Genomic DNA, 25,033 nt, shown 5'->3' on the forward strand with positions numbered 1-25,033 from the left:
GATTACAATTAATAACTTAGAATTCCATTTTATAACATTATACACTGGCTTGTATATATATATGTATAGATTATATATAGATTTATACATATATAAAAACACACTGCACCAAGGAAACCCATGCTTAACGGCGTAAGCAACAAAGAGAGCGACAAATAACGCAACTAGGAAAGTGCACCTTAGAACTTGTTTCCTTTTTTTTTTCACAATTGTATCGATATATATGTGTGTCCCAAAGACTCGACTCAGTGCCAAGAGATTTATACATCCTAAATTTATATTTGTTAGAGCGAATATTTAGATTTTTTTTTTTAAAAAGTGGGGGATGGGGAGACACAGAAAAGACTCTCGGATTATCCTGCCATCCACTGAGAGCCGGATGAGCACAGCTAAGGAGCCGCAGGAGCCTGCGCTGCTGTCGCAGCCTCTGAATTCTCATGAATTCCCGGCCTTTTGGAAAGGGGGCTGGGTGAGGCTGGAAGAGGGATCCAGAGGTGGGAAATGAGAACCCAGGCCGCGTACCCTCTCCGAGAACACCTTCACCTGTCTGTAGCTGCTCCCCCTTCGCTCAGCCTTCCCCACCCACCCTCCTAAACAAACCCCAAAAACCATCTTGGAGTGAGAAGACCCCAGCCAGGGCGCAGAGAGCGCGCTGGGCGAAGAGGGGTCGGCGGCCCGCGGAGACAGGGCTGGGATTCCTGTTTGGGGAGCGGCCGGCTGCCAGGCCCCTTGCCCTACTGCTTCTCCGGAGCGCCATTGACCATAGGCCCGTACAGGCCGCCGCCATAGGTTGGCTCCTTGTGCACCGCCGCAGCAGCGGCGGCCGAGCGGTCACGCATGAGATCGCTGAAGGCGTAGTCCATGGGCGGGCGGAAGCCGAGCGTGGGCACCAGGCCGGCAGTGGAGTAGGGAGCCATGAAGGCCAAACCCCGACTGTGCGCCGCCGCCGCGGAGTAGGCCAGGCGCAGCGGACTGAGGCCGAGCGGCGCGCCCAGCGGGTAGGCGCCCGCTTCGGCACCGAAGTGACTGGCGTTGGGCTGCAGTGGCGAGAAGGCTGAGCGGCTGCTCAGCGATCCCAGCGCTCCAGGCGCCATGGCGCCGGCCAGCAAGGGTCTGTGGTGTGGGGGTGCGGCGGGCCCGGCCTGCAGCGGAGCGGGCAGCCCAGGACCCCCGCTGGCGGCGGCGTCGACGCGGCCGGGCCACGCATCGTCTGCAGCTGCTGCAGCACCCACGGCGGCCTTATCCGGGGGCGCCGCAGGGCCCAGGCCAGCAGCCAGGCCCCCACGGTGGTGGTTCAGCACCTGCTCGATGGCCTGCACCACGTCGCCGCCGCAGCCCTGCAACACCAGCTCCAGGACGCCTCGCCGGTGGCCCGGGAAGACGCGTGTCAAGATGTCCAGCGGCGTCCGCTGCCGTGGACCCGAGCCTCCGCCCAGCCCCGGCGCCGGCGCGGCCTCACCCTCTTCTTTGTCAGCCTCTGAACCGGATTCAGAGCCCAGAGGGCTAGCGGAGCCCGGGCTGTCCTCCTCGCCGCCACCGCCACCAGGACCGGCGCTGCCTGGGCAGCTGCCACCTGCCTCTTTGGAGGCCCGAGCTAGGGGCGAACCCGAAAAGGACTCGCCATCACCGTTCTCCGAGCCTGAGCCGGGCCGCACCTCTGGGGACGACGTCCCAGGCCCCGAGTCTGCGCCGTCGGGTGATAAGGGCTTCACCGGCGGAGGCTGCGGGCTGCCCGGGCGGCCTGCCTGAAGCAGCGTCTTGGGAAACAGGTCAAACTTCTGCAACTTGGCCTCTGGGAGGGGAGAAAACGTGTCGTGAGGAGCGGTTAGCTAGAAGACAGCAGTCACAGCACCTCGGCCCTTTGGATCTCAGTTTCCTCTCCCTCAGCCCCACAGCCCTTATTCACTAGGCTCCAGTGCTCCCCTTTCTTTTTGCTCTAGCATTCCTTCCGCTCTGAGCCCCTACAGCCTTGTCTCTCTTTCCTTGACCCCAGGGCTCCCTCTCTTTCTGTACTCCTCAGAACCCCAACTACCTGTGCCCTGTAAACTCGATATTCAGTGCTGCTTTCTCTACAGGCAGAAGTAGAGCCCCTATTTCTAATCCACCCTTTCCAAAATTGAGACCTAAGAAGTTCTTCCCTCCCAAGTTTAGAGCGGATCCTTCCTTTCCCTCAATGGCCCTGGCCTAATTTCTTTCCTCCCCACAAAAAGCCACGGGGGTCCAGAAAAAGAGGGTGGGGCTAGGCAGGGTGTAGGAAGCGAAGAGGAAAAGATATAGGAAAAAAGACCTGAGAAACCAGGGAGGGTGCGGCAGAAGCTAGAAGGAGGGAGGGCGCAGCAAGCGGTTGTCCAGAGCATTAGGAATGCGAGAAGGGGAAAAGAAACTAGGGCGTCTCACTTCCTAGGGAAAGCAATGGGGCGGGTGTCAGTTAAAAGAGGGGAGGGATTCCTTAAGAGAGTTGGGAAGGAGCAAAGGGAAAGGGCCTGTGGAGAAGCACGGAGGGAAGGAAGATGCGCAGGTTTCCACCTGGGTAGAAGACGAAGCAAAGAAGCAGGGACCTGCCTGCCTTTGGGTAGAGGCGAGTGAAAAAATTAAAGCGTGTCCGTTTGGGCCGGCTGCAGGAGAAAGGGGTAAAGTGCAAATGCTACAGAAGCGGGAGGAAGGAGAGTTTCTGTATCCACGCTCCATACCCGAGGCTGGGCGAGCGGTGAATCCTAGCAGTCGGGGCGACTGGACACGGGGTTTCTACTCTTTCTGAACGGAGACAAGCCCCTGGGCCAGGCGCCCCAGAGCTACGATCCTGCTGCCCCTACCTGCGGCCTGGCCGCGCTCTCACCTGAACCGCCTGCGCCAGCTGCTCCGCCTCCGGTCCCCGCGGGCGCTCCCGCTCCGGGTCCCCCGCCGTCGGCGGCGCACACTGAACCGAAGACCTCGTAGGCGGGCCTCGGGGGGATGATGCCGTTGGCTGCGGCCAGCGCCAGCCCCTCGGCAGTACCGTAGAGCAGCTGCAGCTCGCGCGCCTCGTTCTCCTCCTGCGCCTGCTGCCTGCGCAGCGCCACCTGCGCCGCCATGACACGCTGGCGCTCCGCGATGAGCGTGCACTTGGCGCACAGGCAGTCCTTCCAGCGACAGTAGCGTTTGTGGCCCTTGAGTGCAGACACCACGCCATGGTTGCGACAGCGCGCGCACTTGGGGGTCCGCGGGTACTTCTCGGCTGCCCGCAGCAACAGTGGCGGCCCCCGCAGCAAGCCGCCTGCCACGCTTACCGGTAGCGATGCGGCGGCTGCCGCGGCGGCCGCCACCGACGCCACCGACGCCACGGGCGGCCCAGTCGCTGTAGCCGCCGCTGCCGTCGCCGCGCCGGGCACGCTGGGCAGCTCCGAGCGCAGCTCCATGACAGGACCTGACCGGAAAGAAGGTGGGAGAGGGGAGAGACCGGGTGAGGAGCACACCGCGCACTAGGCCAAAGCGCAGCCTTGAGGAACCCAAGTTGGAGAGGGATATTTGGGCCACGGAGGCTGGGCTAGCGGGGCCAGAATTGCTGGGAGGAGGTACAGTCGGAACCTCCTTGTGAGCCCTAGCGCCTTCACCCCAGTCCAGCCACTGCTGCTCTTAGACCTGATTTACACGCTGGGGTTAAGATTTTGTCTGAATCAGTAATTCTGCTGGAAAAAATAAAGAGACATGTAAAGTGTGAAAGTCACTGATTCAGGTGGTTGTAACGAGGATTTGGAAAAGTTAAGATGATACCCTAAAGCTTAGCCTAATTGAGGTGAGACGGGTGAGAAAAATGTTCGTTTGACAGGACTGGGATTAGAGCCACAGTTTTGGCCCAGAACTTAGGCCGATGCCAAGGGCAAAACAGGAAAATCCGGAGCAAAACGGCCAGTCTGGCGGAAGGGTGAAGAGGAGAGAGATGTGAAGGAGCAGAGTTGAGCTGGTTGGGCCCGAGTTTTGTTTCTTTTTGTTTGTTTATTTTTAATGCAGGTGGGGGCAGAAGCTTTGGAGAGAAAAATCAGCAACAGAAAGAATAGCTTTAGGAAGTAGAATGGGGGCGAAGAAACAATTCGGGCAAAGTTAGGCCCAGTGGCTCTGGGACCGGTAAAAATGTGAGCCCCAAAAGTTCCACGGTGCGGGCCTCCAGAGAGGAGGAGAGAAAATGTGTGTGGAGTTTAGTTTAGGACTGGGAAGTATTAAAGAGAAAAATTCGGCCAAAGAAACTTTCTGTATAGGCAAACCCAGCCCAAAGATGAGCTTCATGGGCAAGGAAAACAGCGAAAAGCAGCTGATCTGGGTGTCCAGGATCCAGGGTCCGCGCCCAGGAGAGGGGAATGTGTAAGTAAAAAACTCCACAGGCAAAGGCTGGGGGAGGGGATTGGGTAAAACCTGCGGTGCAATTTTTTAGCTTCGCAGTCTGGAGTAGTAGTCGGGGCGGAAGACGTATCCTGCGGAAAGTTAGGCATTTCGGGAGGGGGATCTTTCTCGAACACCACCTCACACTGCCCTCCCCTCCCCTCCGGGTTTAGGAACAGAGTCGTCAGACACGCCCTCCCCGTCTTGGGGTCCCACGGGACCCCGATCGAGCGCAGGCTCCTGCGTCCTGATCTCAGAGTTGGGGTCCTAGGACGCGGATGGCCCAGCGGGCCGCACCAAGCCAGGGAAGTCGCCTTCGCAACTGGCCATAAACGGATACCAGAGTCCCACCCGCGCCGCAGCCCCACAAGGCCCAAGCAGGCCCAGCTCCCCGCTTCTGCCGCAGTCTCCTCTGCTTCCCGTGTTCCCCGTCCCTGCCAGAGCCCGGGACAGAGTCCTTGTGTCTCCATCCGAGAGTCCCAGACCTCCCCTCTATGAGCGTTGCCTCCTCTCCCAGACCCCTCGGGCCGCGCCGTCCCTAAGCCCACGGGGCCCAGGCCTCCTCAACAGGGGCCGCAGACCAGGTCGCCACCCCCTGCTGTCCCTGCGGCTCTCAACTACCTGCCTTGGGTTCCGGGATCCTCCTCCGCTGGCGCTGCACGCGCCTCCCGGCTCCACTGGCGACGCTGGCGCTCTTGGCCTCTTCCCTTTGCCCCCGGCCCCTTATCTGACCACGTCACCCTCCTTCAGTCACCATGTCCGAACTTCCGGACCCCTCAGAACGTAGCGCAGTCCAACCCTTCCTTCAGAGATCCGGGTCGGAGGCTCCTCTGCCGGCCGCCTGGTTGGAACCCGCAACCTGACTCTCGCAGTGCCGAGTCCCCTCGCTGAGCGCGCTGGACGCTGCGCGCAGCCGGGGCCCAGTTGCCCCGCACTGCCAGACTCTCAATGAGAGGCTCGCCCGCTCTATTGTTGCTCCTTAGGGCTCCATTAGACAGAATTGGACAACAATGTGGCGCCTGCCATTGGCCAGGGGAGGCAGACGGCACTCTGATTGGCCGGGCCCGCGCCCGGGGAGCCCCGCATTCTACAGTGTCCGAAAGATTCGAAACTCCAAAAGCTCCACTGTGTGCTCCGGGAGGGGAGGGGGTGCGCCAGGAAAGGAGTGGAAAAAAGTGGGCGAGGAGGAGCGTTGAAACTTTCGTGACAAGTAGTTTCCGTGCGCCCGAGAGCGTGTGAATTGCTCCTAATTACCGTGTCCGGTGCGCCTCTCTGCGTAGACTTGTGTAACCCCTCGGCTTCTGGGGCGCCGACTCGGCTGCGCCGCTCTCACTGGCCGGGGGCGCTTGGCAAAGCTGAGCTTCCCAAGTGGCCCTGGAGCCCTGGGGCGGGATGGGGGGCAGGTGACAATTCAATTACTGCGGTCGGGGTGGGGGCGGGACAGGGGTGCGGGGGTGGGGAAGGGAGGGTGTTCAAGGCATAAATGCCAGGACGATTTTTCCTGCCTTCTTCCTGCTACGTTTCGGCGCGCTCCCAAGTCGGACGAGTTTGGGGTAGTTGAGGGCTGCTTTGGTTTTTTCCTCCTGTCACCTTTAAAGTTCAGTTATTTTGTTTTGAAAGTCCTGATACGATAGTCATCCTGGAGGGTAAGTGTGGTTTATGAAGATTTTCGTGTTTAAAGAGAAGCTCAGCGAAGAGAAACGAGATTGCGCTTCCTGTCGGTGCCCGCCGCATCCGCATCCCTCGCGCCCTGAGCCTTTCCTCTCCCTGCCCCTCTTTCGCGTCCCTCGGCCCCTTTTGCTCTTTCTTTTCCTCATTTTTCAGCATCTCGGTTTCTTTTCCTTGGTGATGGGATTCTTTTTGTCTTTATTGTAAATGAACAAACAGCCCCCCTCCTTTTTTTGTTTCTTTTCTAAACGAAAGTAAAAAGTGGCCTCCGTGTCTCCGCAGCTTCTTTTAGACTCAGGACGCGCATCGGTCTGTCCGACCTTCCCCGCAAGAGACAAAGTGACTGCTGGGAGGCCCCCGCGGACAGTTTTCAGTTTTAACTTTCGCCTTATTCTCATCCTGTCCTGATGTCACGGCCCTGAGGAACAGCTCATTCTGAAGAAGAGGTAACAGGTTTCAGATTTTGTTTCCTTTTTGAAAGGCAACATCTGGAATTAATGCCGCGGCCCTCGGGCGGGTCGCCCTCGGTAGCTCTACCTCTGTCTTTTCATTCTGTTTTTCCCTCTAATATCTAATGTTCTATCACTCTCGTTTTTGTTCTCTACTTTTCTCTCTCTCGTTCAGAGTAAAGAAAATTCGTTTAAATAATGAGGAAAATGAGCGTTCCTGGCATTCTCCGTCCACTCTTGACCGTGCGTCTCCGCGTTACTCTTTCGAACCTCCAGGCCGGCGGGAATCTGGGCGCGTAGATTCGGCCGGGGCCGTCGCGGCCTCAGGACGCAGCCCTCCCGCCTGGCACGACTACTGGGCCGCGCCCTGTCAGTCTATCCGCTTCTGAGCCCAGGGCTGGGGGTGGGGGAAAGAAGGTGTGACCAACGGGCCCCCACCCGAAGACCGCAGAACCTGGCGCCCCGGGAGAGCCTTGGAAGAAGCCCACCCGGAGGCTGAGGCTGGAGGGAAAAGGGGATGGGGGTGATGCGCTCGAGGACCGGGCGGAGAGCTTCCAGAAAGTTCACCAGGCCCCGGCGCGAGGGCGCTCTGACACGAACAAGGTCTATGATAGCGATAAAAACCTGGTCACTAGCTCCCAGAAAATGCCACTTGCTGGAGTCTGTGAATGGGTTTAGGAGAGAGAAGGGTGTCAGCCCCCGCGAGGGTCTCCCGCGTGAAGCGAGGATAAGGGGGTGCTTCAGGGATAATATGTCCTCTAGGAGCGCAGGACCCAGACCCCACCTTCCAACACCTGGAGGTTCCGAGGCCAAGTACGTCTAGTAGCCCCGGCTGCACCTGGGGAGGAGAGCCATGAGGTTGGGGGAAGAACGCCGACCACCGCCGGATTCCGCGCCGGGGCCGTCAGGTGCCTTCTCCCAGAGCTCCTTTGGACAAAGTTTTCGGGAAATTATATTAAACCGAAAACGAAATAAACTATATAAATCTGCCTAGCTTTTCGGGGGGGCGGTGGCCCAGGTATCCTTCGCGCTTGAGGCCAGGTCACCGTGAGATTTCCCCACTCCGGACGGGGGATTCCTCAGAAGCCAAGGGTGTAACCACGAGGACTCGGGAACCCTAGGCGGCCCCACAGATGCGTGAGGAACTTCATTTTCTAAGGAGTGGGAGGAGGAGCATCCTGGCATCTAATACAGCCCAACCAGAGGGAATCCGCCCACCCCTAGTGGAGGAACCTCTCTCTTCTCTCGCCCCTCTTTCCTGGCATTCACATCTCCACAGGTCTGGGACCCACAGCCTTTTCTCCCACTCCCCGGAGGTTAGGGTTTTCATGTGAGTGAATGTGTTATGGAGGGAGGCAAAATAAACCCCAGGTCATCTCACCCACACTTTGACCAGGCAGGAATCCTCTGCCCAGCTTCCCAGGCCACTCCAGGGCCAGTTCCTCCTGATTTGGATTGGGTCGGTCGAAGGGGAAAGGAAAGGCATGGCCGAACTGAGCCGTCAGCACGAGAAGAGCACGCTCAGGTTGAGTCAGCAGGGTCTACCCGCTCCCCAGCCTGAGTGTAGCTTCACACTTGGACACACCCCCTCCCCCGTGCGTGTGACCACTCTCTGCAAAGTATGGGACACACTGTCACGCCAGCATTCAGAGAGCACCACGGGGCCCAGGCTCAACTCTGATACTACCCTCCAACACAAGGGGACCCCTTCAGTGAATTTGACCTCAGTGTTCTCATAAGCATGTCCCCATCCTGGGACATCCACTCGGTGTGTGACGTTCCCAGACTCCCACAGATTTCCACATCGGTGACAGCACACGCCGACAGGAGCACATCCTCACGCACGTATGCCCTGGTTTATGCGCGGAGCCCCAGCCTTACTTCTACAGTTGGGCCCCAGGCAGAAAAAGCCACAGCCTTCCAGGACAAATGAGGCGGCTGAGAGCAGAGGGTCTTCCTCACACATTCACACGCGTACTCTTAGCTCAGAATCATTTGCTGACGCCTCTGCTGTGCCAGGGGCTGGGGGTCCGGGTGAGAGGGCCCGGCCAAGAAAATACACCCCATCCCTATTCGCCCCTGGCCCCATCCCCCACGCCCACGCCCAGGCACTGGTGGCGTCCAAAGGGACTGCGCTGGGATGAGGCCGGGGTTGAGGGCCTAGGGCGAAGAGCCGGCTGTAGGCGCGGCGTGGGGAAGGGCGCCGAGGGTGAGTAGTGTAACTCTGAGTAGAAGAGCCAGGGGCGCCGATGGGGGACCCGGGAGGCACTGACTTTTGCGCTGTTTGCCCGCGGCCTCGGAGCAAGCAGACGCCATCTGTTTGCCGGCTGCGACGCGTCCCGTTTAATTACCCTCCCGGCAGCCTAATAGAGATGATATTAAACTAAATCTTTCTGACATTAAAAGTAATTATCCCCAAACCGGTGGCTCCGGGACGGAATGGCTCCTCCCGCACCCACCCCTTCCCTGGCTGTGCCGGATTCCGTTAGTTTGGCTGATACTCTCCGCCCGGGAATGGGGCGCAGAAGAAAGGGGGAACGTGCTTTTGGGAGAAGGAGTCTCCACGGGTTGCCTGACACGCGTTTTCCCGCAAAGCACACTCTCCTGTTCCTATGTGGACACAAGCACGTGTACACACAGACACGTAGCGATATTTTCCTCCAGATCAACTCATGAGTCACGCTGATTAAGACCCTCAGCCGCGCACACCCTCTGTGAACAGGGAGACGCGCAGCTTGGTTTCCTGTCCCGTCCTCTGACACCGCTAAAATGGTCATTTTCCATGGTCATAGCCACGGATCTATGCCAGGACCGGGGACCGGGCATAATTTCGGAGCCAGAAAAAACTCCTATGGTGGCGCCGGGTTTCTCAGGCGCTGTTCCAGCTAAGGGCCAGGCGCCCAGCAATTTCTCTACAGTTGCTTACTGAAGTCGCACCACTCTCTGCGAGGCAGGTCCGATTATTCCACTTGTCAGGTGAGAGACTTGGAGCGGTGAGATGACTTGTTCCACATATCACAATTAGTGCGTAACAGAGCAAAAATCAAACCCGGGAGTACCCTCATCCAACGCCGGGTCAAGGCACCCCTCCACACCCGTTGGCCGGGAACCCTTTGGTGCTCAGCTTCTTCCCCGGGCCCTGGACCTAAAGGCCGGGCCGAACAGCCAACTGAAGGTGGAGGAGAGAGGGCACTGGCTCTGAGTGAGCGGCAGGAGGCCCCGAGGCGGAGCCCCAGCGGCTGCAGCCCTCCTTTGGATCAAGCCCTCGCGTCTGCGGGGCAGGCGAAAGGGAGGCGTCTGCCCAGTGTCGCCAGGCTCCTCAGGATTTTCTGGTTGGGAGCATCTAAGCCTGAGACAAACGCGTGGAGAGTGGTGTTCACCGCCCCACTATTTGTTTCTATTTGTGAGCGCCTACTGAGTACAGCCACTCTGCTAAACACTTGGTGTGTGCTGTCTTGCTTGCCACGCAGTCCATGGGGGAAGATGCGATGGTCCACGTTTCAGACACAAGATAGCCAAAGTTCAGCAAGGCGACACAACTTGCCTGGGGCCAGAGTGCTGCCGAACTTCGAAAAAGACAGAAATCCAGATCCAACTCCCACTCTCAGGTTTTTTTCTCCTCACCTTCCAAGCGGGGGGAGGGGGGGGTAGGATCAGACCTAGGAGCTTCCATTTGGTTCGGTTTCATTCAGTTCACTGATCGTTCACAGAAACATGAAAGTAGGAGTCATTCATTCATTCATTCGTTTATGTAACAGCATTTGTTGAGCATCTAGTATGTGCCAAGCTCTGTGGATCCGAGACAAATCAACCATAATGGGCCCTTACAGAACTTGTTAGCCAACTGAGGACACAGTCCCCTATCAGTGACCTCACAGTGAGAAGTCTAATCTTGGGAATGGGGGAAGGAGGATGAGGGGAAGCTTCCCGAAGAAAGGGACCTCTGATGGTTAGGTTTCCCAAAGGGAAACACTGTTATTGCTTGTTCTGATAGAATAAAAGTCTTATAAAACATTTTAGAAAATTCAGCAAAATATATTTGGTGAATTTTGCTATTTTTTTCCCTGTCTACCCACACTGACAAAAACATACTTTACGGTACTTGTTTTTTGTTTACAATTATAAGGATTTTAATATTAATCTACCTACATAAGCTTTTAAAATGATTGTTTAATGTTCCATTGCATGGATCCATCTTTCTTTAGCCATTTCCCTGTTAATAGGTATTTTGTTTGTTTCGAGTTTTTGCTCTAATAAATATTGCTACCACAAACATCTTTTGTGCATTTGCCTAATTATTTACCTAGGATAAATTCCTAAAAATAAGATGGATTGGCCAGAGGCTTTTTACATTTTTTAAGGCTTTTGATAGCTATCAAATAGCCCACAGGAAAGGTATCAATGAACACACTCAATAGAAGGACATCTTGCTGATATTTTAAATCTTTGCCAATTCAAACAAGAAAAATAGTGTATCATTGTTATAATTTGCATTTCCTTAGTTATTCCTTACTTTTTCCTACATGGGTCGGTCAGTTGAGGTGTTTTAAAAATTATTTATATACATCATTTGCTTATTTTTCAACCATAGAGCTTCTACTTTCCTTAATTTGTAATCGTAATTTATATATCAAAGACAATAGTATCTTCTGTTTGCAACATGTGCTGTTTCCTCACGTTTTTGTGGCTGTCTTGCTATTGTTACACTGGAGTTTTAAAACGTTTATGTAGACCAAAGTTTGTATTTTCTTTGTAGACTCTATTTACAGTTGTATATGTAAGGATTTGTATATGTAAGGATTTGTAGATTCTATTTACAGTTGTATATGTAAGGATTTCTCAAATCAAAACTTCTAAAAGCATTGGCCTATATTTGTATTATCTTTTTTCATTATTTACATTTATATCTTTAGTTTATTGGAAATTAATTTTGATGGAAGGGGTGGTTTGTAGCTTAATTTTCCCCAATGATTAGCTATTTATCACAGCCCTCTTCAATGAACCATTTCCCCTACTGACCATATGCTATAGACCAAATTCTCAGGTGGCTGTAGGTTGGTATCAGCATATTCTCTTCAAGGGAGCTGTTTACTCTTGCACTAGCCTCACTATTTTAATTATTGCAGTTCTGTAGTATTTGGGAGGGCAAGTCATCCTTCTGATTTTTCTTTTTTCCACATTCTCATGGCTATTTTCAAAATACAGGCTTCTGAATAAATATTTTAGGAATTTTAAAGCTACTTCCAAAAAAATAAAGTAAAAAATATTGTGGGGGGGGGGATTTAAGTACCTTTAGAAATTAATTTGAGGGAGATTGTGCATCTTCACAATGTGAGACAATTCCATCTAGGACTTGGTGTGACGTTATCATGACTTTTATGTCTCTTGGTAACTGCTGTCACTTTTTCTCAACAATTGTGTTTCTTAAATTCCTCCCCTCCGTATTTTATGTAGCTATTGTGAATGGAATCTTTTCACCCATTACAGCATCTAACCGGTTATGACAGGAGCATAAGAAAGTTACTGATAATAGTATATTTATCTTGGAACCCGCCTCCTTTGTGACCTCTCTCCCATTAACAATTTTTAAGTTAGTTTTTACAGTCTTCCCACCCAGCTGAGTTTGGGAGGACCCGGAAATGACCAGGAGGAGGGAGGGAGGAGGATGTACAGAGTGATTTGTAGGTCTTCCTGGGGCATTGCGGATGGTGTGCACCGGCTACGTGGTCTTCTTTGTGCCATCCTTCTCCTGGTTTCCATCTTCCAAGAGGACCCCTCGAAATAGCGATTCTGAGACTCGGCTCCGGGGCTGGTGAGCCATCCAGATACGGAGCTTCCGCAGCGCTGTGTGACCGTTAGCGAGTCGCCAGCCCTCTCTGGGCTCGCCTCCCGGCCACCCCGGAGTCAGGCTGCCTGGAGGATAGCGCAGCCAGGCCACTACAGGTGGAGAAAGGAGACTGTAGACAGGAGGGGCATTCGAGCTGGTTCCTGGGCCGAGTCAGCCTGGGTTTGAGTCCAGACTCCCTCCCTCCGCAGTGCAGCGAGTGACCTTGGGCAGCCAGGTACTCCCAGCCTATTCCCAGCCTGTAACCTTCGGGTCACCCACCAAACTGGAGATAAGGGGAACAGGTCTGGGAGGGGGAAGCCTAACACACACACACACACACACACACACACACACACACACACACACACCTGTTGGCGGCTTTCCTTCTACTCGGACTTCTTCCCCCAACCTTCACATTTCATGGTAAAGTAAAACTTTCATTGGGTCATTGTGAGGACTCAATAATGCAATTCATGTAAAGTCCTTCTCATTGCCTGACATATAGTAAACATTCAATAAGTGCTGGATACTATAATTTATTAGGCAGTTACTGAATGAGTGAATCCCTCTCTGCCTTCAGTCCGGAGAGGAACAGTTCCCTTCTCAGCACCCTTCTGCCTTCATGAGAAGGAAGACTGGGGAGCTGGGAGCCAGCAATAGGAGGTGCCTAGTCAGGTGCTTCTGATTTTGAACCCTATTCTTAAAACTCCCTTCAGAACCAGAATTCTGGAAGATTTGCATGGCCCAGACTCTTCACTGGCCTGGGATACTCAAAATCCCAGAGAGAGTCTGGGCCATCTCCTTCCCTAGGTCACTTCACCCACTCCACCTACCACCCTCTCCAGAGGCTCCATTAACCGGAACGTGTTTGCCACATGGCACAAAGTGGTACTGCCCCAGAAAATAGGGAGATGCACAGCCCCGGGCCTGCCCCAAGCCTCTATGGGAAGTGCACCTGCCCTCCTTGACCTCATCTCTTCTCAGGACCTCCACTTTTTGGGGCACATGCTGGCACTGCTGGTTCCTAGTGGGGCTCCCCAAAGGCAGCGGCTGGGCTCCATGCCCCCATAACACAGTACCACTTTTATTGCAGAGAATGTGTTCTTCTCTCTGAGCCCCTGACCTCCTGCAACATGTAAAAGATGCATACAATGCACAGTTGGAAGAAACCAAGGCGTGCAAGTGATAGCTGCACAAACTAGTTCCTCACTGATGCTTGCTTTGGTTAAAGGCATGCCAGAATGGAGGCCGTGGCAAGTCACTTCACTGCTCTAAGCCTGTTTCTCCATCTATAGAATGAGGAAAGATAGACCTACTGCATCTGGAAATGATCTGAAATGAGACAAGCAGACACAGGAAGATTATGATTCTTGTGTGAGATGCTCAGCTAAGCCCTTGGTGCCCATCTCTGGGAATATACCAAAGTTCCCAGCTGCCCACCTGACCCCCAAATCAGAGAAGTTTCAGTAAGACTCTCCTTGTTGTCTCCTCAGAAGTCCTATACAAATGTTACCAGTGTGTAAAGCAGGTAACATTTCCAGGAGTCTGGAGATCTTCTCCCAGAAGGGCAAGCTCCATTCTGATCCTGTAGGATGCCTCCTTTTTCTAATTCCAGGATCTCAGATTACCAGGTTCCCAGATGGGGTTTACTAATCCCCAGAAGCCTTTCTGAAGCCCAGACTGGGGGCCTCCTCTGGGTTCCCATAGCTCCTGGAACTCTTTCAGTACCACCCTGAAATTGGTGGCCCCAACCTGCTCCAGCTTGGAAGTTCTGGGTCAAAGGTAGAAGCTGAGGATCCGGTGTTTAACTAAAGACCTCAACAATGAATGGATGAGTCAAAGCTAACCTGCTCTCCATAAGGCAAAGGTACTTTGGTATTTAAATGCTGGTTTGCCAGAAATGCATGGTGGGAAAAATATTTGCTTTGGAGATAGACAGGCTCACTCATGGGTCATGGATATGTCATATAGTAGTTATGAGACTTTGGGCAAATGATTTAACTGCTCTAAGCCTCAGTTTATCAATGTATGAAACAGGTACGGTATGATCCACCTCATAGGGTAGTTTTGGAGTTCATTCATTCATGTAACACTTACTGTCTGTGCCCTGTGTCGGGTCCCATGAAGATGGACCTGTCAGGGTCTAGAAAGGGAGACTTCTGTACAAATAATCACAATAATGTGATAACTGCTCTGCTAGGGGCAAAGAAAGGGACTAGAAGAGGCCTTTGACTTGTCCTGGGGGTTCAGGAGCCTTCCTGGAGAAATAGCGAAGTTTAGTACTATCCTGAACTCTGGAGCCAAATTGCCTGTGCTTGAACCCTGGCTCTTTGGTTTACTAGCTTTGTGAATGTGGGCAAATTACCACTTGTGCCTCATTTTGCTCACAAATAAGGTGAGGATAATAGCTCCTTCTTTATAAGGTTGTTGTGAGGAGTGAATGAGTTAATACAAATAAATCTCATAGTGACTGGCATACAATAAACATGATATAAATGATATATGTATTCACTATATTATCAATAGGTACTTATCAAGCACCTGCGCAGGGTCAGACCTGTGATGAGGATAAGACAAGTCAGACTGACCCTACTCTCACGGAGTTTAGACCTTACGCAAAATCGGAGCCGAGTCTCAAAGTACAAATTGCCTCTTATCTAAGGAGAGTTTGAGAGAAGAGCAGCGAACTGAGGAAGGAACTCAGGGGCTGCTGACGTTTAATAGGCAGGCAGAAAACCCTACAAAAGAGACAGAGAAGGATCTTTCAGGGAGGTGAGAAGAAAGTGAGTGCAGTGCAGTATCCTAGAAAGCAAGGGGGGTGGGAGTGTGTGAGGATTTTTATTATACTCTACTCTCTGTGTGTTAGAAGTTCTACCACTGAAGCATCTCAGGAATGGGGACCTCATCAATGAGGGAAAAACGCAAGCATGAGCTTTGGGCATAGATCCAGAGTAGAAGCCCAACTCCTCTCCCTACTACCTGTGTCTCTGAGACAAGTGACCCAATCTCTCTGAATGTTTTCTTAGCTGTTAAGTAAGGATAATAATAGTATCAACCTCACAGAATAATTCTGAGGATGGCATGGGAGGACAGAGTATATTAAGACCCTAGCATTGTGCTGGGCTCACCTAGGTACTCAAAACCAATTCCTTTACTCTTTTTCTTTCCTTAGCAGCTCCAGTTGGTTTTGCTTCAGCTCCAATTAATGGCTTCAGTAACCATTGGGTGTGTGACTGTTATGTGCCAGACCCTGGGCTGACTCTGGAAATAAACAGATGATTAAGATCTGGTCTCTGCCCTCTCAATGTTCCCACATGAGTTGGATACTAGAGATGGAAGTGGCCATCTAATTAGTACATGGATGCCATTATTTATAAATTCAGTTAATAAATCCAAATGTACTGTGTGCTTTTTATGTACTAGCCATTTTACTAGGCTTCAAGAATATGAAGTGACCCAGGCCCTTTGTGGGAGTCCCAGTCTGGGGCTTAGGGGAGAAAGAGTATCTAAGCTGAGAATTACAGTTCAGAGTGATCCAGTACTATGAAAAGGGCAGCAACAAGTCTGAAGACTCACAGCACTCCTATGTCTGACCCGAGGAGTGTGAGGAGGGTGTGGCAATGGTCAAGAAACCATCTTGAAGGACGTGATGTATAAACTGAAGGTGAAGGATGGATGGATGGTAGAAATCTATTAGGGCAGAGGACACAGTGTGCAAGGCCAGAGATGACAGAGAACTGGCACTTTCAGGAAACTGCAGGTAGCTCAGGATGTGTGTGAGGGCATGGCTGGAGATACAGATGGGGAGGGAAGTAGGGGCCAGATGACAGAGGTTTAAATCCAAGCCAAGAGTTTGGATTTTAATTGGAGGGCAACAGCAAGCCTTTGAGAGGATCAAAGCAGGGTGTGACACCGTGAAGCAGGTGTTTTAGAAAGCTCTTTTTGGCAGTTGTGTGGTAAATGGTCTGTAAGAGAAGGGACTGGAGAAAGGGAGATCAATCAGGGTGTAGTTTTTTGTTTTTTGAGATGAAGTTTCACTCTTGTTGCCCAGGCTGGACTGTGATGGCATGATCTCGGCTCACAGCAACCTCTGCCTCCCGGGTTCAAGTGATTCTTCTGTCTCAGCCTCCAGAGTAGCTGGGATTTCAGGCATGCGCCACCACGCCTGGCTAATTTTGTATTTTTAGTAGAGATGGGGTTTCTCCATGTTGGCCAGGCTGGTCTTGAACTCCCGACCTCAGACGATCTGCCTGCCTCGGTCTCCCAAAGTGCTGGGATTACAGGCTTGAGCCACCACGCCCGGCCTAGGGTGTACTTTTATAACCCAAGTGACAGACAATAAAGGTCTGAAGGGAAGAAAAGGCAGTGGGATGAAGGATGAAGGAGCAGAGAATGGATTTTGAAGATGTCAAATAAGTAGAATACATAGGATCCTTCTTAAATCACTGCATGCACTTATAAGGTGTGCTTAAATTCTGGCTCCTGACACAACATTTCTATATAATAGTAGCACTAAGAACCATTTGAAGAATGAGTATTTTGGAGAGCTGAGTTTACTATAAAAATGTGACTTTACCCCTCTTAGCATCCACCAATACTTTAAAAAATGTTATTATTATTGCCATTATTAATTGCAACGCCTTAGGCTGGGTATGGAGGCTCACTCCTGTAATCCCAACAGTTCGGTAGGCTGAGGCGGGAGGACTCCTTGAGCCAAGAAGTTCAAGACCAGCCTGGGCAACATAGCAAGACCTTGTCTCTACAGAAAGAAAGAAAAAAAAAATGCCTTGGTCATATATGATACTTTCCTTGAAGACACTGCATTGTCATAAACACAGCAGGGGTTTTTGAGTCAAAGGTCTTGGTCCAAAACTCTGCTCTGTTTTTCACTAGCTGTTGAACTCAGGCAAATCATTTCACCTCTTTGAGCTTGTTCCCTCTTCAAAATAGGGTCAAGACCACCATCTCACAGTTATTGTGAGGTTACATGAGGAAAGAGGTCTGTAATGCTCCGAGCACAGTACTGGGCACGTCGTAAGTGCTCAGCAAGTCAGTTCTCCTCCTCCTCCTCTATCATATCATGTCTAGGCTTATCCTTAGACACCCGTAACACAGTGACATTGTGCAGGGCTCTCTGACCCTTCTATGATGGGTCCTAGAGCAGTGCTCCTGGACCTCCTGTGTCTACTTTTCACATTTTCTGTGTCCTCGCCCATAAACAGACACTTCTCACTGCTGCCATCACCCACTCTCCTTTCCTGTGATAATCCCATGAGTTTACAGAACAGATAATAGCTTCCTAACTGCTCCACATTAATTCACTGAATCTTCATAAAACCTTATCAACCAGGTACTGTTATTTTCATTTTATAGTTAAAAAGCTGAGGCACAGGAATGTGAATGTGAAGTGACTTCTTAAGGACACGTTGTTAGTAAGTGGAGGAGTGGCTCAGACTCAGGCAATATGGTTCCAGAGGCTATGTTCTTAACCACACATCATACCACCTCTGAGAGCCAAGAACCACAACTAATAGACAGTGTACAAAGAGTTTATAGACTGAAGACTGGAGATCATGTCTCTTTTATTAATATTTTCTTTCAGACCAACTTTCAAAATGTAGCAATGAGGAGCTGTATGGCCAGTTGGGGTTGTGTCACCTTCCAAAGCAGATTATTTGAGACAATGACAAAATACTAAATGCAGAGATATTCAAGGCAAGAAAGTCTAGTGATTGTATTTCATCCTCTGGAGGTTTCTTTTAGATAAAAATATGGCTTGATAAAAAGAATGGATAGATTCTTCTTCCCAAATAGAATGATGTAAATGGTGATTCTTAAAATTTTTTGATTAATAGGTCCCACTGAGAATCTGATGAATACAGATTCCCTTTCCAGGAAAATGCATGTTTAACTTTTTTTTTTAAAGAGATGAGGTCTTACTCTGATGCCTAGGCCAGAGTAGCAGTCGCACTATCATGGCTCACTGCAGCCTTGAACTCCTGGGCCCAAGCGATCACTCTGCCTCAGTCTCAACAGTAGCTGGGACTACAGGCAAGTACATGCCTGGCGAATTAAAAAGGTTTTTTTTTTTTTTTTTTAGAGACAGGTCTTGGTATATGGTAAGTGCTGGTCTTGAATTCCTGGCCTCAAGCAATCCTCCTACCTTTGCCTCCCAAAGTGACGTTTTAACTTTTTATGTACAACTGTAAAAGATTCCAAGATCCATTCTTGAATATAAAATTTAGAGATTCTTGGCTGGGCACGGTGGCTCACGCCTGTAATCCCAGCACTTTGGGAGGCCGAGGTGGGCGGATTACCTGAGGTCAGGAGTTTTAGACCAGCCTGGCCAACATGGTGAAACCCCGTCTCTACCAAAAATACAAAAATTAGCTGGGCATGGTGGCACATGCCTGTAATCCCAGCTACTTGAGAAGCTGAGGCAAGAGAAATGCTTGAGCCTGGGAGATGGAGGTTGCAGTGAGCTGAGATCATGACACTGCACTCTAGCCTGGCTGACAGAGTGAGTCTCTGTCTCAAAAAAAAAAAAAAAAAAAAAAAAAAAAAAATTACAGATTCTTTATAGACAAGCAGTGGAAAATTAGAGTCAGTACTTTAAATCCTGATTCTTCTACTGACATGCTGTGTGATTTTAGGCAAGCCACTATCCTCTAAGCCCCTTGTGCAAAAATGGAATCGACATCTTTGCCCTGCTTGTGTCATAGCAGTAGACTATTATGAGTGTGAAAGGTGCGGACAATTGCAAAGTGCTATCAGAATGTTGTAAGGATGCTGAGTTTCAGAGGTTACTTACCTTAAGGTCACACAGCTACTAAGTGGCAGAAGAGAGGTTCGACTTGGAAGACACTAAAGTCTCTGGAATGTGTGTGTATGTGGTTGTGGTTATATGTATGTGAAGATCTCTCTTCCTCTAAGAATTTTAAAAAGGATCAAGAGAGAAAATACAGGTGAAAGGGTTACACAGACTATAATGTGCAATGCCTATATGAGTTACTCCTGGACTGAACTAAAGACTCCAAGTCTCATCCACTTGTGGGGACGCAGGACTGGGTGGCTAAGGGATTGAGAAGGATGGGTAGAAATGTGTCAATCAGTGATGCTGTTGTGGAGAGAATTAAGACCCTCTCCCACATCCAAATGAAAAAGTCTATATTTTGGGGGAAATTTGCCAGAGCTCTCCAACCTCTTAAAAACCTATTCCATTGACCAGCACACTTAGATGTTGGTATGTGATTAATATGCTTCTAATGTCAGCAACAAGTAAAATCTATAAAAGCCTAACTCTTATTCTCTTATGTTAAAAAGACAGATTCCATAAAAGATGCTCTCATTCAACTTTGATTCTGGATGCTTACAATCCAGAGACGAACATCTTTGTGTGCTATAAAACTAGTAGTGCCAGAGAATGGCAACATCCCAAACCGGAAACCTCCAAAAAAACCCCTGCACCTTCTTAAAGGCAATGAGAAATCGGCAACACTTCCTTTAACTTTCAAACTAATGCTGCAACTGCACATTCAGCAGTCCAAGAACACAAGGGAGTAAACTGGAATAGGGGATGACAAAGAGTCCTGGAGCTTCACTGTCAACAGCTGGGCATAAGAATGCCGAGCAAATATTCAGATTGACTCTGGGCCTGGAGGCTGGGATGTAAAGCCCAAGGAAGCCTAATGGTAGGAGGAAGAACTGCAGAGGACACTGTGATAGGAAGTCATTTTAATGCTGTGCTTGTATGAAAAAGTATACAATTGCTTTGGCCTTTTGTCTGAAGCTTAGTAGACCATCATGTCTTTTTTTTTTTTGAGACAGAGTCTCGCTTTGTTGCCCAGGCTGGAGGGCAGTGGTGTGATCTCAGCTCACTGCAAGCTCCGCCTCCCGGGTTCACGCCATTCTCCTGCCTCAGCCTCCTGAATAGTTGGGATGACAGGCACCCGCCACCACGCCCGGCTAATTTTTTGTATTTTTAGTAGAGACAGGGTTTCATCGTGTTAGCCAGGATGGTCTCCATCTCCTGACCTCGTGATCCACCCGCCTCGGCCTCCCAAAGTGCTGGGATTAGAGGCGTGAGCCACCGCGCCCGGCTCATCATGTCTTGAGTGAACAGTGACAATTAGCTGAGGCCTTTCCCAGTTATGAGGCCTAGAGTATAGGAAATCATGGGGCTGAGTAGGCCAGACTGAGAAGAACTTTCCAAGGCAGGTTGAAAAAGATTGTGTCAACTTCACACACATTCAAGTAGCATTTAATAACTTTTATGAAATTGGCTTTAGAGTAAAGTCTATATTGTTGTAATACAGAAGTGAAGGTGAATGAGAGGGAGCAATATAATGAAGAAACCCAAGTCAGATGGAACAGGTTAAATATGAAGGTGAATTCAGAGTACCTTCCCTCAAACCCCAACCACACCCCTGCTGCTGTTCCTGAGTATGACCTGAGTTCAGGGCTGCAGTTTCTTCACAGCAGCTACAGAACAAGGTCTACCTAGAAAAAAAAGAGGTGGTGCCCTGGTGCATCTGCAGCACCGGAAATGACTATCTTGTAGAGCCATTAGATTAGGAAGACAGGAATAGAGCTGGAGAGAAGTGTTCTGTTTGAACTCCCCTGAACGATCTCCCTTCCTTTCAGCCTCCCTAGAGAGAGCCCTGGTGCCAGAGAAAGGCCACACCTAGGCAGATGTAGCACTAGTCTGTGCTAGATAGTAATCTGGAGAGGGCTCTGGTTAGAGCATCAGAGAAGACACAAGGTGTAATTTTCCTGGCCAACATTCACTTCTGGGCAGAAGGAGAATGAGCAGGCATATCTCCAGCTTTGGTTAGAGTCTTCTGAGAACCCTTTGGCTGAGACTGGGGGAAGAAACCCAGCACTTGAACTCTTTTTTGGACAAGTACAAAATGTCAAAATCAGGATCCCAACCCCTAGGATAAAAACCACAGGTGACACAAAAACAGATATGGAGAAATATTTCAAGACTAAAAATAAATCATTGGCTGTGAACGTATAAACGGTGTTCCCATGATCTAAACCCCAAACCCCAAATCTGTAGATTAAGAAAAATCCACACTTACTAAATCAAATAAAAAATTATTATATGCAGGTTTCAGGCAACACATGTCTTCTGAGTTGAGCCCCCAAGTTGGCTCTCTTCAACATATGAAGTCTGATTTTTCAGCCACAGAATGAGATCCCTTTCATTTGAGTCCAATATCAAATACCAAAACATTAAAAGAATAAAACAGTAGAGCAAGTTCCTTATTACAGGAGCGTCCATGGGGCTGCTGATCAGATTTTGTTGATAGACAAGGTGCTTAAACACCAACTGACAAGGTCCAAATGTGTAAGGGAGTAGAGAGAGAAAGCAAGAGAGAATTCTGTTCAGTTTACACTGATGGACTAGCAACTTGGGAGCTGGTATCTGTGAGGTTCTAATTGCCCAAATGCAAACCTAACAGTAGCCTCTTGCCACTGGGCCAGATACTGAAGTTCTGGTACTGGCCTCTCTGCACATGATCTCAGCGTTCACACTGTATGCTTGAACAGTTTCCCTGTGCTGCAGTGGAACAGCAAATACCTCCTAGGTAGAACCTGGAGACCCAAGGCAGCAGCAGTAAATAAGTATCTTGCATATATGTCAAATTCAGTCCTCAAACAAAACCTTACATCTTAGTAAAGCCTTCAGAAAGTACTAACAAAAATGGTATACCTTTTTTCCTACGTTTAATCTCCATGCCGACAATGTCTCAGTTGACTTTTTTCCCTCTGCCCCTTAAAATTAGGTGACGAAGTAGAAATTCAGTCATGAAAATAAAAAGACATATATCAAATATACAGCATCCTGGTGTCACAGAACAGACAGAACTGTCCTAGACACTGGGGAAACATGGGCACTGGAGAGGTAAAAATGCTATTTAGTGACCACTCCCACTTGCACAATGTATTCATCACTGAAGGAGGGTGAAGTGCTGGGGTAGGGGAGGGTGGCAGAGTTATAATTTTCTGTAATGAGGGTTGGGAATATATACTCATGGATGGGAAATCTTAAGTAGCTATATTTATTATTACTTTTTCCAGCAATTTTGCAAGAGGCAGAAGTGTGACATTGAATTGAGTGAGACGAGCGTGTGGGTGGGTTGGCGAGGAGCCCTTCTCCTGACGCAGGCTGCTGGCTTGTCAAGGAATGGCTGATTCCACCGCTGGGCCGTGTTTACTCTTTTGCTTCAAGGAAAAGGGTTTCTTGAGGGAACAACTTTACCTCCAATAATGACTTATTTGGGTCCAGTTGAGTTACCTAAAAAGACAAAGAACACATATTCAAGAGACTGAAACAAGCACCATAACCTCTACAAGCACCAAAACCTGAAACAAGCACCAAAACCTCTATTTTATCTATGCACACTGATTCTGAAACTATGCACTGGCATGAAGAGTCTCGCAGTATCTTAGTTGATCTTCAAAATAACCTGCAAAGCAGCTGTTGTTATTCTCATTTTATAAGTGAGGAAACCAGGGCTCAGGAAAATCAAATCTCGTAGTTGAGTTTGGTGGAAGTACCTTGCCTCCTGCACAGCTCAACCTGGCTGGCAGAACAGGGGCCCTTTGGAAAGGTGCTGGTTAACAACTGACTGGCATTCCTAGGGACCTCTGCTTGGTTAACCCCTAATAGAGGGGAGGGATTTTTTTGCTTGGTGGGACTGCAGCTAAGCCTTTGGGGCTGATCTTCCTATCAGAACCACGTTATAAAGTGTAGAATGGCCATTCCACCATGCCCAACGATGACTATCTTCCCTGGTGAGGGGAGGCATATCATATCCTTGTTGACGGTTTATTTAGTTTGGAAAAAAAAGAGTCAATATCATAATACAACTTTATATTTTCAAAATTAAAAAAAATCATAATTTTGTAATATGAACTATTGAAAGTCAAGCTAGACAAAATCTTGCCTCAGTGGGATACGTTAATCATACAGGGATCCTAAATTAGGTTTATGCCTTCCTAGGCAAGGGGCAGGGATGGGACATGAAGGTTTTCTGAATTTGCGACTGAGAGAAGAAACAAAACTTTCCTGTTTATCAAAAGAGGTCAGGAATGTTTAAAAGTTGAGTAATACTGGTTTAGTGGAAAGGACACAGGTTTTGGAATTAGAAAGACTCTAAATTACAGCTGTGTTGGCTATCAGCTTTGTGGCTTTGAAGTTAGTATCAACCTTGCAGGACTGACTGTGAGAATTAAATGAGAAAAAATATATAATTAGCAAAGTGTCTTGCCCAGAACAGGTGTTCCATAATGATTGTGTGTGTGAGAGCAACTGTAAAGATGGCAGACACACAGATAAATGGGCAACTCCAAGTGTGTGATGGGAGGGCAAGCAATCTCTAGTCAGGCCTGAGGCTGCTGCTCTGGGCCTGACTGCAGCACCTGAGGCAGGCGGATCTTATCTCCTGCTTAACTCAAGCTGCTCCTGATAAGATGGTTCTGGTGTCTTCTTCCATGGTGGGGTGGGGGATATGGGGAAGGGGAAGCCCTGGGGGCCAATGCCAAGTATCAAAGCCATGCTGGCAAGGGGAAGGGGAAACTATCTTCAGCTGTATCTAGATGGAAACCTGGTATGCTCAGGAGCATCATTAAAAAGACACATCCACCCCTGGAATCCTCTCTGCTTGTAAGGAACTCAGAGCAAAGCACACTGTATTTGTATCTCTTGGGTTGTGGGCAGATGGACAGGCAAGGAGTGGGAAGGGCCTAGCCTGCTGTCTATCTTCCAATGCACTGAGGGGCAAGCTGCTGGCAAATGTTTACCCACTTCCCCAATTAACGTACAATACTGCATTGGCTTCTGTCAACAAACAGAGCTACACTGCCTCTGCTTCTCACTCGTTGGCATTTTCTGTCCAGCTGCTTCTGATATTGTTCTTAATTAACATGCCAGAGCTCTTCCAGCATCTTCTACTTTGTTATTTATGGCTTGTAAATATGGTGTTTGCTGGGAGAAACGATCATTGTAATAGTGTGCTAGGAAGCAAAAGAGGGTGGAAGGCTGAATGAAGTATCAGGCCTGAGTTGCACCATGCTGGGGTTGTCATATGCAAGATTAGAGATTCATAAACCACACCCAGTTTTCATATGAGAAAGTTGTGTCCAAGAAAAGTTAAATGGCTTTCTTCAGTCACTTTGAGTGGGAGAGCTGGAATTTGAGAAGGAGGCAACTAAAATTTCTTGAATGCCTACTATATGCCAGACAACATATCCATACAACAACCATGAAAGACAGTGGAGATGATTATATTGAAGCTCAAAGTGGTTACCACTTGTTTACAGCCATACGGTTAATAAGTGTTTATACAGCACAATGGTTAAAAAGAGTGAAGCAAACCTAGAGTCAAATCCTAGCTCTGTCGCTTCTTACCAATATGACCTTGAATAAATTATATAACCTGAGAGCCAGTTTTCTCACCTGCAAAATGGGAATCATAGTTTCTTCTTCCTAGGTTGTTGTGATGATAGTTAAATGCAATAATGTTGGTGCAGCCTCTGGTACAGTGTCTGAGCCAGTGAGTACTCAGTAGGTTGCAGCCATTACTGACTGGGTAGGGGCCCTGATCTTTCTAACTTCAAAGCTGCAGCTCTTTCACCAAAAGCTCCTGGAACCCTGATCTACACCAGGCTATCTTTCTTGTTTCTTCCCCACTTCCCAGCAAGAGTGCCCCCCTTTTCCTGATCAGGT

At 49.6% G+C, this 25,033-nt stretch overlaps 2 protein-coding genes and 1 long non-coding RNA gene across 5 annotated transcripts in view; 1 reads left to right on the top strand and 2 right to left on the bottom strand.

Moving 5' to 3' along the window:
- Positions 1 to 205: 205 nt before the first annotated feature.
- On the bottom strand, positions 206 to 5,303 carry DMRTA2 (DMRT like family A2). Of its 2 annotated transcripts, XM_050802220.1 has the most exons (3): positions 4,979 to 5,303; positions 2,837 to 3,403; positions 206 to 1,792 (listed from the first exon to the last, which is right to left on the bottom strand). In XM_050802220.1, exons 2-3 carry the CDS (start codon positions 3,393 to 3,395, stop codon positions 735 to 737), a joined length of 1,617 nt encoding a protein of 538 aa, XP_050658177.1. In that variant the 5' UTR covers positions 3,396 to 3,403; positions 4,979 to 5,303; the 3' UTR covers positions 206 to 734. The 2 variants fall into 2 exon arrangements, with proteins under 2 accessions (XP_050658177.1, XP_050658168.1); XM_050802211.1 differs by lacking the exon at positions 4,979 to 5,303 and having other exon boundaries at positions 2,837 to 4,320.
- Positions 5,304 to 5,493: 190 nt separating this feature from the next.
- On the top strand, positions 5,494 to 7,437 carry LOC126961782 (uncharacterized). The gene is made up of 3 exons (XR_007728417.1): positions 5,494 to 5,615; positions 6,304 to 6,467; positions 6,646 to 7,437. It is a non-coding gene; the product is annotated as an uncharacterized LOC126961782 (long non-coding RNA).
- Positions 7,438 to 22,341: 14,904 nt separating this feature from the next.
- Positions 22,342 to 25,033, bottom strand: part of FAF1 (Fas associated factor 1) — a 506,672-nt gene continuing 503,980 nt past the window's right edge. For both annotated transcript variants that reach the window (XM_050802190.1, XM_050802198.1), the window contains one exon: positions 22,342 to 22,600. In XM_050802190.1, the coding sequence (XP_050658147.1) occupies positions 22,517 to 22,600 (84 nt within the window). In that variant the 3' untranslated portion in view covers positions 22,342 to 22,516. The remainder of the gene's footprint in view (positions 22,601 to 25,033) is intronic.

This window comes from Macaca thibetana, chromosome 1, assembly GCF_024542745.1.
Source record: "Macaca thibetana thibetana isolate TM-01 chromosome 1, ASM2454274v1, whole genome shotgun sequence".
Taxonomy (NCBI): Eukaryota; Metazoa; Chordata; class Mammalia; order Primates; family Cercopithecidae; genus Macaca; species Macaca thibetana.